Source organism: Ovis aries, chromosome 3 (assembly GCF_016772045.2).
Source record: "Ovis aries strain OAR_USU_Benz2616 breed Rambouillet chromosome 3, ARS-UI_Ramb_v3.0, whole genome shotgun sequence".
Lineage (NCBI taxonomy): Eukaryota > Metazoa > Chordata > Mammalia > Artiodactyla > Bovidae > Ovis > Ovis aries.
This window is the reverse complement of record NC_056056.1, coordinates 57,456,769-57,473,937: the sequence shown is the minus strand read 5'-3', so window position 1 is coordinate 57,473,937 and position 17,169 is coordinate 57,456,769. Positions and strand designations below refer to the sequence as shown.

The following is a 17,169-nucleotide window of genomic DNA, read 5'->3' as shown; positions in this document are numbered from 1 at the left end:
AAGTTTGGGGCTTCCCTGATGGCTCAAGTAGCAAAGAATTTGCCTGCAACGCAGGAGATGCAGGTTCAATCCCTGGGTCAGAAAGATACCATGGAGGAGGAATGGTAACCCACTCTAGTATTCTTGCTCGGAGCATCCCATAGACAGAGGAGCCTGGCGGACTATAGTCCATGTGGTAGCAAAGAGCTGGACATGACTGAAGCAACAGCCTGAAAGCCTACAAGTTTAGCTCAGCTAAAGAAACAAGGATTTCCTGCTGAGAAACTGAAAGTAAAAGTTGCTCAGTCGTGTCCAACTCCTTGCAACCCCATGAACTGTAGTCTATGGAATTCTCCAGGCCAGAATACTGGAATGGGTATCCTTTCCCTTCTCCAGGGGATCTTCCCAACCCAGGGATCGAACCCAGGTCTCCTGCATTGCAGGTGGATTCTTTACCAGCTGAGCCACAAGGGAAGCCCTTCCTGCTGCAAGTTACTCTCAAAAGGGAAAGCGTGGGGATAAAGTTTATCCTAGCTCTGTTATCCGTGCTCCACTGTGGACAGAGGTTGCTCCCTAGCTTCAGTGACAACACAAATAGCAGGTGTCCTCAGAGAGAAATTAATCAGCCTCTGTGGAGTACTTGGTCCATTCAATAACATTTTAGTGGAAACATCACAGAGGATTTGTTCATCTACTTACATGTATAAATAAAAAGAACTTCCTATGGGGGCTAAAACCCATCACAAAGTCACAACTTCCCTGATTGTATTCAAAACCCTATCTGTCCTCAAACAGTCTTCACAAAGCCATGAGAGGCTGGAAGAGGAAAAGTCAGCAAAATCTCTCTCCATCTAAGAATTCAACCTTTCCAGGGACCAGAAACATTCAAATACTAAGATCATGGAATCTAGTCCAAATACTTCATGGCATACAGATGAGGAAACACTGGAAACAGTGCATGACTTTATTTTCTTGGGCTCCAAAGTCACTGCAGACAGTGACTACAGCCATGAAATTAAAAGACACTTGCACCTTGGAAGAAAAGCTATGACAGACCTAGACAGTGTATTAAAAAGCAGAGACATCACTTTGCCGACAAAGGTCTGTATAGTCATAGCTATGATTTTTTTCCCCAGCAGCCATGTATGGATGTGAGAGTTGGACCATAAAGAAGGCTGAGCGCCAAAGAACTGATGCTTTCAAACTGCAGTACTGGAGAAGACTTCTGAGAGTGACTATAAGGAGATCCAACCAGTCAATCCTAAAGGAAATCAACCCTGAGTATTCATTGGAAGGACTGATGCTAAAGCTAAAGCTACAGTACTCTGGCCACCTGATGCAAAGAGCCAACTCACTGGAAAAGACCCTGATGCTGGGAGAGATAGAAGGTAGGAAGAGAAGTGGACAACAGAGGACGAGATGATTGGATGGCATCACCGACTCAATGGACATGTTTGAGCAAGCTCCAGGAGATGGTAAAGGACAGGGAAGCCTGGCGTGCTGCAATTCATGGGGTCACAAGGAGTCAGACACAACTTAGCGACCAAACAACAAGGGACCAGGCATGACACCAACGGCAGACAGCAAAACTCAGAGATATGTTTTTGCAATGTTTTACCCAATTCTTTATGCAAAAACACCATACACAAATTTTAAAGGCCAACCAAATAAGAACCAGAATATGTGCAACACACACACACACATATATATAAATATACACATACTTTTAAAACTCAATATAGTGTAACACTAATAGGAAAATGAGCACATAAGGCCCACAACTCATGAAAAAATATAAGAATCAACTTTAGAAGTGAATTTTTTAAAAGTAAGTTAAATGGAGATACCTATCAAAATGGAAGAACTTCTACTGAATGCTAACAGTGACAATGCAACACCCCTTTGGGAATCCTCCTACACTGTCAGTAGGAATTATCAATAAACGGGTGTAGCGACTAAGGAGAACGGCATGAAGGTTCCTTAAAAATCTAAAAATAGAGTTACCATAAGATCCAGCAACTCCACTCCTGGGCATACATGCACCCTAATATACACCACATATGTGTATATGAAAGCACCATATACAATAGCCGAGATTCGGAACAACCCGAATGTTCATCGACAGATGAATAAAGACGTGACACACACAGAATACTACTCAGCCATAAAAAAAAAAGAATGAAACAATGCCATCTGCAGCAGCATGGACGGACCTAGAGGCTATCACACTAAGTAAGGCCAGAAAGAGCAAAATGCCATACGGTACCACTCACATGTGGAATCTAATACACAACACAATTTATCTATGAAATAGATTCACTGACACAGAAAATAAATTATGGTTACCAAAAGGGATAGATTAGAAATTTTGGATTAGCAAATGAAATTTACTATATATAAAATAAACAATAAGGTCCTACTGTATAGTACAGAGAACTATATTCAATATCCTGTAGTAAATCATAAGAGAAAAGAATATGAAGAGGAAAATAAGTATCTATAACTAATTCACTTTGTTGTTTATCAGAAACTAACACAACACTGCAAGTCAACTATACTTCAATTTAAAAAAAAAGAGCAGACTTTTCTGTGGCTGGTGGGTTTATAAACTACAACTCCCTTATAGCCTAGAATCAAGGCTCACAGTGCATTAATACAAGAAGTGAAGGTTGAATGAATCAAATTCAACAAAACAGAATGACATGTAATCATTAAGAATGCTGCACAAGAATATTTATTGATCTCACAATAGGCTTTTAAGTTAAAATATATACAAAGATACACACATATACTATGTTACTTTCTAGATTAAAAATCCAAGTATTTGAAAAGTCTAAAAAAGAAATAAAACAAAACATAAGAGTGTCACAAAAAGTGCAAGATGGATACACACTGCAACACTGGTAACAGAAAAAACCCTGAGACAAGTGAAATTTTATCTACCAATTGAGGAATAACAAAATAAACCATAATATTGCCATATGACATTATGCCTGTGTGTGTGTGTTTAAAATAGTTCTGGAGCTCTCTGTATTGTTAACTACCCCAGGGCAGAGCACTAGGGAAAGGAATAAAGCTCTCCTGTTACACTTTCTGTATCTTTCTTCCCCACTCTCCGCGATTTGTTTACAGTTTAATCATTTTTTTTTGAGTGAAGCAGAATTACTGTAAATTTTCTTATTTACGCTTATCAATGTTTTCTACAATGTACACTATTACTCATGTAATTTTTTTTTAAAGCAAAACTTAATTGCAAACAGGACAACTTTGGCTTTCTGCTTTTCCCATTTCAGGGTTTACACACAGGGGCAGGACAGAGACACCTCAGAGCCAACATAGTAAACATCTACACCATGGAAAAAAAAGCATCACCTAGCATACGTGTCTCTTTTTGGGTCCTCCAGGCCACATGCAGATTCTACCCCTCACTCCCTGTACACTCCAGAGGCTAAAACAGGCCCACCATTTGGCAGCAGCCCTCAAGCAGACACAGGAGTGTTCTGCTTGGTGCAGAACAAATAGGCCAGCAGAGTTCCCAGCAAAGAATCACGATCTGAGGACCACTAGACTCCACCAGAAAACAGTCACTTCCTGGCTGACCTTCAGTGTTCCTGGGTTGCCCCCTCCCTCACGGTTCCCATTCTACCCTACCTGAAGGACGGCGTTGGCGTAGTCATTGGCCTTTATGTTATTCAGGCCCACAATACCTGGCAGGTAAGTGGTGCCGTCATATGCCCGGGACAACTTGGCTTGCTTGTCCAGGTTAGCAATCTGCTGCTTTGTGAAAGTGGGCTTCAACACATACTGCAAAAACAAAAGAAAATTCCAAGTTGTTTTAGGACAACTATATCTATAGAGCTGACAAGACATATTTGCAACAGCAATTTTTGCAAAAGCAAAAAATACTTTGCCACGAACAGCCACCCAAAGGGTTCCCAACAGTAGGTCTAAGGACGGAGGTGACATGGAATGGGCTCACTACACACTGCTCATCTATCAGTTCAGTTCAGTTGCTCAGTCATGTCCGACTCTTTGCAACCCCATAAATCACAGCATGCCAGGTGATTATCAACAACCCAAAATCACTGAGTCCCAGGCCTTCCCTCAGAGAGCATGTCTGGCCAACCCCATAACAAACAACAGAGAGAAACTGTAGGATACTCAAGTCTGCAAGTGGTGGGAGTCTGAGTCCCAGGTAGGAGCTTATGCAGGGTCAGCATGTAGGCTGCTGCATAAGCAAGAATGTCGTTCCCCCTCTCTGTGGAGGTCTGCTGTGATTCCCTGTGACTAAAGGGGCGGATCAGACCCTTCCCAGTCCCAGAGCTATGAGGGTCATTAGGTCACAGGCTGGTCAGAGGGCACCACTGACCCACTTTGTTTCTGTTTTATGTTTTGCTGTTTTGGCTACAAGGCATGTGGGATCCCAGCTCCCAGACCAGGGATCGAACTGCACCCTCCTCATCGGAAGGCATAGTCTTAACCACTGGACCACCAGGGAAGTCACCACTGACTCACTTTGAAAGCTTGAATTTTATAAAAAAGGCTTGAATTCCTTTCAGTTTCTCCCTCTGTGCATAACCACTTAAAACTTCAATTTTAACAAGACTATGAAACTTATGGAAGTGGGGTTAGTGTTTCAAACACTCTGAACACCAAGCTTTCCTTAAATAGAACATTCCACTCTACTGAACATGCAGCCCCTTGCTGAAAAGGAAAACAATAATCAACAGTTCCAATAGTAATCAAAGCCCAAGAGGACTTTCCAGGCTCCCCACTTAAGTACAGGGACTCCTGGCATAAGGCACAAATCAGAGCCTGCAGGTGGAACACGCTGGCCATTTTGGCCACATCATGTCAAAAGGAGCCATGCGTGCGTGCCAAGTCACTTCAGTTGTGTCCAACTTTTTATGACTCTATGGAGTATACAGTCGCAAAACTGTAGCCCACCAGGCTCCTCTGTCCATGGGGACTCTCCAGGCAAGAATACTGGAATGGGTTGCTATGCATGGAATAACAACCCCACCCAGGGATCTTCCCCACCCAGGGAAGATTCAAACCCGTGTCTCTTAGTCTTCTGCATAGGCAGGCAGGTTCTTTACCACTAGGGCCACCTGGGAAGTCCAAAAAGGAGCTGTGAGCTGGTATAAATCTCTGTCCTATACCTGGCTACACCAGGCTCAATTCACATCACTACACCAAAGTGTGGAAAGGTAATTTATTTCATAAAAATGCTTTCACCCCAATTACAAAGGTGCCCTATTTCTTCAGTCCTAACTAAAAATAGAAACAATAGCTAAGCTGCAGACCATGGGCCATGACTACAAATTGTGGGGCTTCCCAGGCGGCTCAGTAGTCAAGAATCTGCCTACTAATGCAGAAGAAGTAGGATTGAGCCCTGGGTCAGGAAGATCCCCTGGAGGAGGAAATGGCAACCCACTCCAGTATTCCTGCCTGGATAACCCCATGGACAGAGGAGCCTGGTGGGCTACAGTCCATGGGGTCCCAGAGAGTCGGATACGACTAGGCGACTGAGCACACGTGACCTCTTTCTTCAGTTTCCCTGGTTCCTCCCAAAGAGAAAGGAGATTCTCTAAGTCCAAAGGCCTGAGACTCTCTCCTGACCTTGAGTGGGGAAGATCCCCAGGAGCCCTGGGGTAGCTCCCAAGAGAACTAGTTCCAAACCAACCCTCCTGGACACGCACCGTGATATCCTCTAGGGAGGAATCGATGATCTCATAGTTGTCGGGGAGGCAGTAAAACTTGAGGGTGTGGAGGTTGAGGAAGACATGGTGACTAAACTGCACACTGTGAATGTAGGCGTGAGACTTCAACCCCCGGCCTGCAGGAAGGAGGAAAGGCTGTGAGCGAAGCACAGACTCCACAAGCGCACAGACCGTGTGTAATTTTCCCTTCTTCATTTCGTACCAGAACATGTTAATATCAGCAAAAACAAAGCACTACACCACTCCTGAAAATTCATCTCCGCATGAATTCCTCTCATCATACAAGTCAGCAAGAAAGAATAGCACTTTATTCTCTAGATAACATAAAACATAGGGGGACTAATTTCATATACACAAATATGGAAAATGTGTGGTTATCTGTGAGTATGTGCATATGTGTATGTATACATGTGTGAGTAAGTATATGTGTATGTATACAAGCTAGTTTCATGTGCTATCAGAAACTAGGGATATGCATGCATATATTATAAATAATACACGTACATACACATATGTACGTATCTCCATCATTACTTAGTCTTAATTTTCCAGCTGCCCACATTCAGGACAATCTCATATCTACGTAACTTTTGTTCATGTTACCACTCCTTTCTAGAATATTTCACCCTTCACCCATTCAAACTGTATATACTGCATACAGAGAACAAGTTCCTCCTTCACCTCCTTCATGAACTTGACATAAACATTCCAGCTAACAGTGACCTTTGCATATTTCAACTCCTATTGTCCTTATTTATTTACACTCGGTACCACATGGGCCAGTAGTAATCTTTATGGTCTTAAGAGAGTTTGCTGATTGTTTTGTGTGTTACCCTTGACTATTTATCAGATCCTTATAAGAGCAAGGAATGTACTTTACATTTCTTCTAAATCCTCCACTATACTGCACAAATTGCACTAGCTTGGTCTGAATAAACTGATACAGTTAATTTTCAGAAAAGGACAGAATGAAAAAAACTCCTTACAGTAAAAGGATTCTCAGAAAAAGACATTGAGTACAGAAAAATATCAGAGATTCAAAAACCCAGTGCCAGTCAGCACCAGGGGCCAGCCAATCCCAGAGCTCTCCCCCGTGGTTGGTTCACAGGCCAAACAATCAAACAGAAAAGTTAAATAAATAGCAGCAGGGCCAGAGGCAGTGGAACTGGAGACAGCAGGGCTTCAGTGGCCTTGCCTGTCCTCCTTCACCGGTGACGACCAGCATTAGGCAGAGAAAGCCACCACCTTAAAAAAATAATAATAAAACTAGAACTTCTGAGATTTCCCAAACAGTCTCACATGTGGCAAGTTCTTTCTCCCTTTCACATGTATTCAGATTCTTACAAATAGAGAACCTCCTATGGATTTTCTAAGAGTATTCCAATTTCCTGGGAACAAAGATAAAAGTTTATTAGACATGACTCTTAACAGCAACTTACTCTCTTAAAAAAAAACACAACAACAAAAACCTACGGCTAGCCAGCACACAGCACACAGTCAGCACACAGACCTGTGGCTAGTGCTGAAAACACAATGCAAAATATTTATTTACCTTGAAAGTACTTGCCACACACCAGACAAGCATATGCATTGATGTGCGAGAGGGAGATGGAACACAATTTCTCAAAGTCAAAGTCCAGCACACTCCTAAGAAGATTAAAACAAAACAGAAACAGTTAATGGTGATGGTGGCCCAGGCGAGCACCTGAGTAAAGCAACGCCGTTGGCTCCATGCTCCCCAGCGTCATGCAGCATCCTTCCAAGAACAGGTCAACAATCACATGTAAATTATGGGGAACGTTAACTCTTCCTTACTTAGACATTCGGGCTTTCCTGGTGGCTCAGATGGTAAAGCATCTGCCTGCAGTGCAAGAGACCCGGGTTCAATCCCTGGGTTGGGAAGATTCCCTGGAGAAGGGAATGGCTACCCACTCCAGTATTCTTGCCTGGAGAATTCCATGGACAGAGAAGCTAGTGGGCTACAGTCCGTGGGGTCGCAAAGAGTCAGACACAACTGAGCAACTAACACTTTCACCTAGATACTTAATATAGCGCCCCAACCCACCAACCCCCAAAGTAGTGCAAAGGTATCTCTACCAATGACCCTCTTTGAGTATCCACAACCAGTTGAGAATCTCCCATTACTTTCTCTGGAGGAAAAGCCACAAGTAGGACCAAAGTAACAGGGTGCTAACAACATTCCAAAATAAAAGACATAAAATGAAGGACATAAAAAGAGTAAATAACCCCTTTCGTAAAAGAAAATTTTATTTCTGTCCATTAAAAAAAGTCAGAAGCCTGAAGAATTGTAGGGGAATACCTACAAAAAGATCTATCTGTTCAACTGCAAAGTCACGGTGAGTACCAGGCAAGTTAAGTAATTTAAAAAAAGTTACCTCTACTAAATCCACAGGTGCCAAGGGTTTTCCTTCTCAAGCATTAACTCTATAATTAATCGTTAATGGTCCCTGGAAAGCTGCACTGTCCACTAAAGGGGCCACTAGCCACACACAACTATTGATGTAAAATAATTAAAACAAACTTTAAAATTCAGTTCCTCAAGCCACATTTCAAGTGCTCAACAGCCACAAGTGGTCTGTGCCTACCACATGGACAATTCCACTGTTACGAAGAGCAATTCCAATGTTGCAAAAGCAGTCCAGTAGTCAAGGCTACACTAGAGCATAAGTGAAAAACCATCCTGTAACGCATCTGGGGGACCAAAGAATGCACTGGGATGAGATGACCACCTCTGCTTTAGGACATGTCTTTGTCTGTTTTTCCTTTCCTGAATCCCAGGCACCAAGAGCAGTACCTAGCACATCATGTGTGTGCGTGCTCAGTGGTGTCTGACTGCGACTCCACAGACCATAGCCTACCAGGCTCCTCTGTCGGTGGGATTTGCCAGGCAAGAATATTGGACTGGGTTGCCATTTCCTCCACCAGGAGATCTTCCCAATCCAGAGACTGAACCCAAGTCTCCTGCATCTCCTGCACTGGCAGGTAGATTCTTTACCCACTGAGCCACCTGGGAAGCCCAGGCACATACTGTTCAGTTCAGTTGCTCAGTCGTGTCCAACTCTTTGCGACCCCATGAGTCACGGCACGCCAGGCCTCCCTGTCCATCACCAACTCCCAGAGTCCACTCAAACTCACGTCCATCAAGTCGGTAATGCCATCCAGCCATCTCATCCTCTGTCGTCCCCTTCTCCTGCCCCTAATCCTTCCCAGCATCAGGGTCTTTTCCAATGAGTCAACTCTTCGCATAAGGTGGCCAAAGTATTGGAGTTTCAGCTTCAGCATCAGTCCTTCCCATGAACACCCAGGACTGGTATCCTTTAGAATGGACTAGTTGGATCTCCCTGCAGTCCAAGGGACTCACAAGAGTCTTCTCCAGCACCACAGTTCAAAAACATCAATTCTTCGGTGCTCAGCTTTCTTCACAGTCCAACTCTCACATCCATACATGACCACTGGAAAACAATAGCCTTGACTAGATGGACCTTTGTTGGCAAAGTAATATCTCTGCTTTTGAATATGCTATCTAGGTTGGTCATAATTTTCCTTTCAAGGAGTAAGCGTCTTTTAATTTCATGGCTGCAATCACCATCTGCAGTGATTTTTGAGCCCAGAAAAATAAAGTCTCTCACTATTTCTACTGTTTCCCCATCTATTTCCAATGAAGTGACAGGACCAGATGCCATGATCTTAGTTTTCTGAATGCTGAGCTTTCACTCAACTTTTTCACTCCCCTCTTTCACTTTCATCAAGAGGCTTTTTAGTTCCTCTTCACTTTCTGCCATAAGGGTGGTGTCATCTGCATATCTGAGGTTATTGATATTTCTCCCGGCAATCTTGATTCCAGCTTGTGCTTCTTCCAGCCCAGCATTTCTCATGATGTACTCTGCATACAAGTTAAATAAGCAAGGTGACAATATACAGCCTTGATGTACTCCTTTTCCTATTTGGAACCAATCTGCTGTTCCATGTCCAGTTCTAACTGTTGCTTCCTGACCTGCACACAGGTTTCTCAAGAGGCAGGTCAGGTGGTCTGGTATTCCCATCTCTTTCAGAATTTTCCACAGTTGATTGTGATCCACACAGTCAAAGGCTTTGGTATAGTCAATCAAGCAGAAATAGATGTTTTCTGGAACTCTCTTGCTTTTTCCATGACCCAGCGGATGTTGGCAATTTGATCTCTGGTTCCTCTGCCTTTCCTAAAATCAGCTTGAACATCTGGAAGCTCACGGTTCACAAATTGCTGAAACCTGGCCTGGAGAATTTTGAGCACTGCTTTACTAGCGTGTGAGATGAGTGCAATTGTGCGGTAGTTTGAGCATTCTTTGGCATTGCCTTTTTTGGAGACTGGAATGAAAACTTACCTTTTCCAGTCCTGTGGCCACTGCTGAGTTTTCCAAATTTGCTGGCATATTGAGTGCAGCACTTTCATAGCATCATCTTATTGAGCACATACTGAGTGCTCAATAAAAATGTAAGTTGGTGACTGCCATTGATACCACATATGCTTTTATTTCCTCATATAAATTCAAAACAAGCTGAAAGCTCTTTCTGCATGTGTCACCCTAAAACAACATGCCCTCTGATGACACTTTAAACTGAGGGGAAAGATTAAAAAACTTGGCAAGAAGCACAGTTTTCTGGGCAGAAAGCTTTAGAAGAGATAAGGTTTCTGAACATATCATACAATACAAAGAACTTTCTACAAAGATTCCCTTGTATGTCGGCTGTCCCAGGCCTCTGTGTGCTACCCACCTGTTAATGGTATCCAGGTACGGGCAGTGGCGGCTCCTCCGGTCCTCAGAATCCACGCGGCCATTCTTTGCTGAAAGGAAAATCATCAAAAGCTCTGAAAATGGGAAACCCATACTCAGGGTCAACTACCAGTACAAACACAAAAACGGGAAAAACAAATCAGGACGAGTTCCGTTACAAATAGCCTGAAAACACCCCAAAATGCCCACTTTAACGGAAAGTGAAAGTGTTAGTTGCTCAGTTGTGTCCAACTCTTTGCAACCTCATAGGCTATAACTCTCTGTTCATGGGATTCTCCAGGCAAGAATACTGGACTGGATTGCCATTCCCTTCTCCAGAGGATCTTCCCAACCCAGGGATCGAAGCCAGGTCTTTTGCGTTGTAGGCGGACTCTTTACAGCCTGAGCCACCAGGCAACAAACTGAGACAGTATACTTGAAACACATAAAACCAACAAAGAAATTGCTTGCAATTACAGAAAGAAATCTGGTGAAGAGTTTTATAAAAAGACAACCCAACAGAAAATGAGGAAGACGGCCCACAAGTATATGAAAAGATGCTCAATCTCACCAAGAAAATGCAGATTCCCTTGCACAATAATATACCACTTCACACCTACCAGAGAGGATAAAACAAAATCAAGCAATTCCAAGTGTTGGCAAATATGAGGAGCAATGAGAAGGCTCGTAGACTGCTGGTGGGAGTGTAAACTCTGACAATTTCTTAGAAAATAGTGCAGCTAGACTGAAGCTGAAAATACACAGACCCTTTGACCCAGCAATCTCTCTTCCATTAATACTTATATCTACCCTAGAGAACTTTTGAATATTTTACTAAAAAACATTTATAGCTACAATATTTGAAAGAGATCCAACTGAAAAAAAAAAGAAAGACAGAGATCCAACTGGAAACAAGCAAAATGCTTACCACATACCAAAAATGGGAGAAATCAGGCTTGATCCCTGGGTTGGGAAGAGAGGAAATGGCAACCTGCTCCAGGATTCTTGCCTGGAAAACTTCATAAACAGAGCAGCCTGGGGGGCTACAGTCCATGGGGTCACAAAGAGTTGGACAGGACATACACACACATATCAATAGAACACTTTGTTGCCATGAACATCTACCTGAATGAACCTCAACAATATGACTAGTTCAAAAAAAAAAATTGGCAAAACAGAAGACTATATATATAGCATGATTTCACTTGTAATAAATACAAATTAAATACAGTTCTACTTAGGGATATATGAGGTGAAACTATAATTTACCTCATATATACATGAGGTAAATATATATAAACTATACAAGTTTATAGTTTATATATATAGTTTATAGTTTTACATATATATAAACTATAAAACAATAAAAGCAAAAACAGAAAAACTTCAGAACAGTGATTACCCCAGCAAGCAAGGAAGGCAGATGCAACTGGAAAGGGGCCTGTTGGACCTTCTAAGGTACCGTCTTAAACTTCAACATTCAAAACCTAAGATCATGCCATCCAGTCCCATCACTTCATGGCAAATACATGGGGGGAAAGTGTAAACAGTGGCAAATTTTAGATTCTTGGGTTACAAAAATCACTGTGGAAGGTGCATGAAATTAAAAGATGATTGCTCCTTGGAAAAAAGCTATAACAAACCTAGACAGCATATTAAAAAGGAGCGACATCATCTTGCTGACAAATGCCTGTGTAGTCAAAGCTATGATTTTTCCAGTAGTTATGTACAGATGTGAGAGTTGGACCATAAGGAAGGCTGAGTGCCAAAGAATTAATGCTTTCTAACTGTGGTGCTGGAGAAGGCTCTTGAGAGTCCCCTGAGAGCAAGGAGACCAAACCAGTCAATCCTAAAGAAAATCAACCCTGAATATTCATTGGAAGGACTGATGCTGAAGCTCCAATACTTTGACCACCTAATGCAAAGAGCCAACTCATTGGAAAAGACCCTAATGTTGGGAAAGATTGGGGGCAGGAGAAGAAAGGGGCAACAGAGAATGAGATGGTTGGATGGCATCACCGACTCAATGGACATGAATCTGAGCAAGCTCCAGGAGATGGTGAAGGACAGGGAAGCCTGGTGTGCAGCAGTCCGTGGGGTTGCAAGGAATCGGACACGACTGAGCAACTAAACAAGGTACTAGTTAAGCACCACTTCTGAAGCTGAACAGTGTCAGGAGGCAATTCTGCATTGCTCTCTCCTGTTTCTGCATATACTGTGACCAGAGGTACAGACCGCCTCCAGACTATCTTGCCAAAGATATTGGCATAGTGAAGTTTGTTTGTACAGCCTTGGAAGTCAAAGACCATGTGTCCTTACAGAGCAAAGGCGAGGCAAGCTCAAGGCCCATTGTAGAAGATTCAGGTTCTCTAGGTTCGGAGTTGTTGTCTTGTGCACCCACTTCCCGTGAGTATGGATTCTCATCATGTCGCACTATAGGAACTAACTTAGGAAACCATGACAATGCTATATTCTGGCTACTGTTATTGCTGCAGAATGCTGTCTGAGGCCCAGTAGTTCAATGTCTTCTAACAGCATCCGTGAAACCGTTAGCCACTACCATCCATCCAAGTTAGCCACTACCAGGCTAACCTGGTAGTGTACAAATAGGGTCAGACCCTTCACAATCCTTGACAAGTGGTAGATTTAAGGCTATATACTCACACTCTTCTTTAAACTATACATGTGCATGACATTTAGTCTACCTTAGTACCTATGATCTATTTCACAATAAAAATAAAAGGAAAAAAAGAAGACAGTAACCACAACTGGTATCTTAATCTGTCCCAGAGAAAACAATCTCCTGACTACAACTAAGCAAAATATCTGGAAAACAATTTCTCTTTCAGAGAAAGGGAAACCTGAGGCTGACAGAATATATAAGAAAAGAAACCAAAGAATACCCTGAAATTACTAGATTATTCACAGAACATTTATCAAGTACTTTTCATGAGCAAGGTGCGATCCTAGACTCTGTGCATAATACAAAAATATGTCAAATGCAAAACCTTGAGCAAGAAATTTAAGAGTTAATATAAGAGTATAATCTTGTATTTATTTTATTTATTCGGATGTGCCAGGTCTTAGTTACAGCAGGCAGGCTCTTCGATCTTCACTGCAACATGCAAACTCTTAGCTGTGGCATGTGGGATCTAGTGGCATGTAGTTCTCTGACCAGGGATCAAACCCAGGCCCCCTGCACTGGGAGGGTAGAGTCTTAGCCACTGGACCAGCAGGGAACTCCCCAAGAATATAATCTTAAACAGATAAACAGGCACAGAGACAGAATTATAGTCTTGGAGAATGAACAATCCCGGAACAAAGAACACTGCCCCTACAGTGTAGCCTAGTGATATGTTTACCTGCTAACTCACCAGAAAACAAGTATATACCAAACATGTTCAAATCAGAAGTTCCAAGTTCAGATATGGAAAAGATTAACTGAGCTTAAACAGGAAAAGCTTCAGACGTGATGGAAACCTACTTAGAGACTGGTAAGGTATCAACAAGTCGGAAAACTGTACACAGGTCAGAGTACCAAGGCTGGGCCAAAAGATCTCCAGCAATTCCCAGGAGAAGCACAATGAGTCCAGCAGAAGGCAGAGGGTACAGTCACAGAAGTGACTGACAGGGCTCTCAAAGCTCATGGGTTCCAGTACTCCTTCCATCGACTTAAAGAGGGACAGACATATGAAACCCAGATTCCCAAACCAGTGACCCAATCTCAGAGGCCGGACTAGAATCCAAACCTCCTGGCAGCTACAACCCCAAGTGACAGTGCAGTGTAGTCCAAGTGCCCAGAGTTCAGGCTCTCCACTCTGAATGGTCTGATTTCAGGAATTACAGCAGGGCTCATTCGTCAGGTGTTTTGTAAAAACTCAAGGAGGTAACACCTGTAAAACAACGAGCCTGGCCCCGAAGCTAGGTATCCGATAAAGGAAAGCTGCTGTTATTATTAAAGTTGCTAGAAACATTAGAGCTACGATTACCAAGACTAGTAAGGTCCTCATTAAATAGCAGTCGAGTCGGATCGCGTGTAAAGTGTGACTTTCCCGCGGGGAGAGAAGGTTGGAGAGAGAAAAAGAAGAACGCGAGAGAGGAGCCCGCGCCCGGCCCCGCGCACCTCGCACCTCCCGCTCAGGTTCCGAGTCCTCGTCGGCCTCGCGCTCCCGCTTCACCCTCACCGCCGGGACTACCGGCGTCGGGGCCTCGCGCGCGCTCGCCGGCTCGACCTCCCGCTTCACGCGCACCGGGCTGCCTCGGGAGCTCGGCGCCTCGGGCTCCCGCTCCCGATCTCGTTCCCGTTTGACGCGAGCCGAGCTGCTCCGCGACTCGGACTCGCGCTTCCCGCGGGTCGAACCGCGAGACTCCCGCTTGGACCGGCTGGACATCGCCACTACCGGCCGAGTCGCCCGGCGCAGCCCCCAGACAAGACCGAGCGCGCGGCAAGCAGCCAATCAGAAGCGGCGCTGTTATGGAGGCCAAGGTTCTCTACGAGTCGCCGACGGGGACAAATCACGCCGCAGAGAACTTCGGGGAAGTACTGTGCCTTTTGTGGCTCCTTTGCTGCTGCGTGCGCACCGGAGACCGGTAGGCGGATCTTCTGCAAGTTACCCTTTTCCGGTTTAAAGAGGCAAGAACCTTTTACTGACTGGGGATTTCTGGATAACAGAAGCTGTCGTTGGACGCCCGGTGTCTTCAAGACACTTTGTATCCCGAAACGAGAATAGGGAAGTCGTCTCCACAGTCTCCGCGCCTCAAAGATCAACACCCCTGCACAGAACCAGGAGACATTCCCAAGTCATACCCTTATTGGAGCAACCTGGCGACTCTTAATTCCACATTTAGAGGAATCACAGAAAAATGAGAATGACGAGCAGAGAGAAACTAGAGAGTGGAGCCAATAAAGCTGAAGCTTCAGGACCTGACTTTCATGACCCCTTCCACACCCTGAATTACTTTACAGTTCTACTAAGGTGTGATTGATATACAATAAAAAGCGCATTTAAAGTGTCCAGTTCAGTTCAGTCGCTCAGTCGTGTCCGACTCTGCGACCCCATGAACCACAGCATACCAGGCCTCCCTGTCCATCACCAGCTACCCGAATTCACTCAAATTCATGTGCATCGAGTCAGTGATGCCATCCAGCCATCTCATCCTCTGTCGTCCCCTTCTCCTCCTGCCCTCAGTCTTTCCCAGGATCAGGGTCTTTTCCCATGAGTCAGCTCTTTGCATCAGGTGGCCCAAGTATTGGAGTTTCAGCTTCAATATCAGTCCTACCAGTGAACACCCAGGACTGATCTTGTTTAGGATGGACTGGTTGGATCTCCTTGCAGTCCAACGGACTCTCAAGAATCTTCTCCAACACCACAGTTCAAAAGCATCAGTTCTTCAGCGCTCAGCTTTCTTTATAGTCTAACTCTCACATCCATGCATGACCACTGGAAAAACCATACCCTTGACTAGATGGACCTTTGTTGGCAAAATAATATCTCTGCTTTTTATTATGCTGCCTAAGTTGGTCATAACTTTCCTTCCAAGGAGTAAGCGTCTTTTAATTTCATGGTTGCAATCACAATCTGCAGTGATTTTGGAGCCCAGAAAAATAAAGTCAGCCACTGTTTCCGCTGTTTCCCTGTCTATTTGCCATGAAGTGATGGGACCGGATGCCATAATCTTAGTTTTCTGAATGTTGAGCCTTAGGCCAACTTTTTCACTCCCCTCTTTCACTTTCATCAAGAGGCTTTTAGTTCCTCTTCACTTTCTGCCATAAGGGTGGTGTCATCTGCATATCTGAGGTTATTGATATTTCTCCCGGCAATCTTGATTCCGGCTTGTGCTTCTTCCAGCCCAGCATTTCTCATGATGTACTCTGCATACAAGTTAAATAAGCAAGGTGACAATATACAGCCTTGATGTACTCCTTTTCCTATTTGGAACCAGTGTGTTGTTCCATGTCCAGTTCTAACTGTTGCTTCCTGACCTGCACACAGGTTTCTCAAGAGGCAGGTCAGGTGGTCTGGTATTCCCATCTCTTTCAGAATTTCCCACAGTTGATTGTGATCCACACAGTCAAAGGCTTTGGTATAGTCAATCAAGCAGAAATAGATGTTTTCTGGAACTCTCTTGCTTTTCCATGATCCAGTGGATGTTGGCAATTTGATCTCTGGTTCCTCTGCCTTTCCTAAAATCAGCTTGAACATCTGGAAGTTCACAGTTCACATATTGCTGAAGCCTGGCTTGGAGAATTTTGAGCATTGCTTTACTAGCATGTGAGATGAGTGCAATTGTGCAGTAGTTTGAGCGTTCTTTGGCATTGCCTTTCTTTGGGATTGGAATGAAAACTATTCTTTTCCAGTCCTGTGGCCACTGCTGAGTTTTCCAAATTTGCTGGCATATTGAGTGTAGCACTTTCACAGCATCATCTTCAGGATTTGAAATAGCGCAAGTGGAATTCCATCACCTCCACTAGCTTTGTTGTACATTTTGCTGAATATTGATAGAGATATGTATACACTCTGAAACCACCACCACGATCAAGATAATGAACCTAGGATTTCTCTGGTGATCCAGTGGCTAAGATTCAGCTTTCAAAGCAGGGGGCCTGGGTTTGACCCCCTGATCAGGGAACTAGATCACACATGCTGCAATTAAGATTCGGTGCAGCCAAATATATATATTTAGAATTTAGTCAC

At 43.8% G+C, this 17,169-nt stretch overlaps 1 protein-coding gene across 1 annotated transcript in view; it reads right to left on the bottom strand.

The window, feature by feature from the left end:
• USP39 (ubiquitin specific peptidase 39) overlaps positions 1-14,872 on the bottom strand; it is a 36,948-nt gene extending 22,076 nt beyond the window's left edge. Inside the window, exons 1-5 of the mRNA XM_015094346.4 lie at positions 14,598-14,872; positions 10,476-10,545; positions 7,255-7,349; positions 5,682-5,818; positions 3,631-3,783 (exon numbers count right to left, since the gene is read on the bottom strand). Coding sequence (XP_014949832.1) covers positions 3,631-3,783; positions 5,682-5,818; positions 7,255-7,349; positions 10,476-10,545; positions 14,598-14,865 — 723 coding nt within the window. The 5' untranslated portion in view covers positions 14,866-14,872. The remainder of the gene's footprint in view (positions 1-3,630; positions 3,784-5,681; positions 5,819-7,254; positions 7,350-10,475; positions 10,546-14,597) is intronic.
• Positions 14,873-17,169: the final 2,297 nt, after the last annotated feature.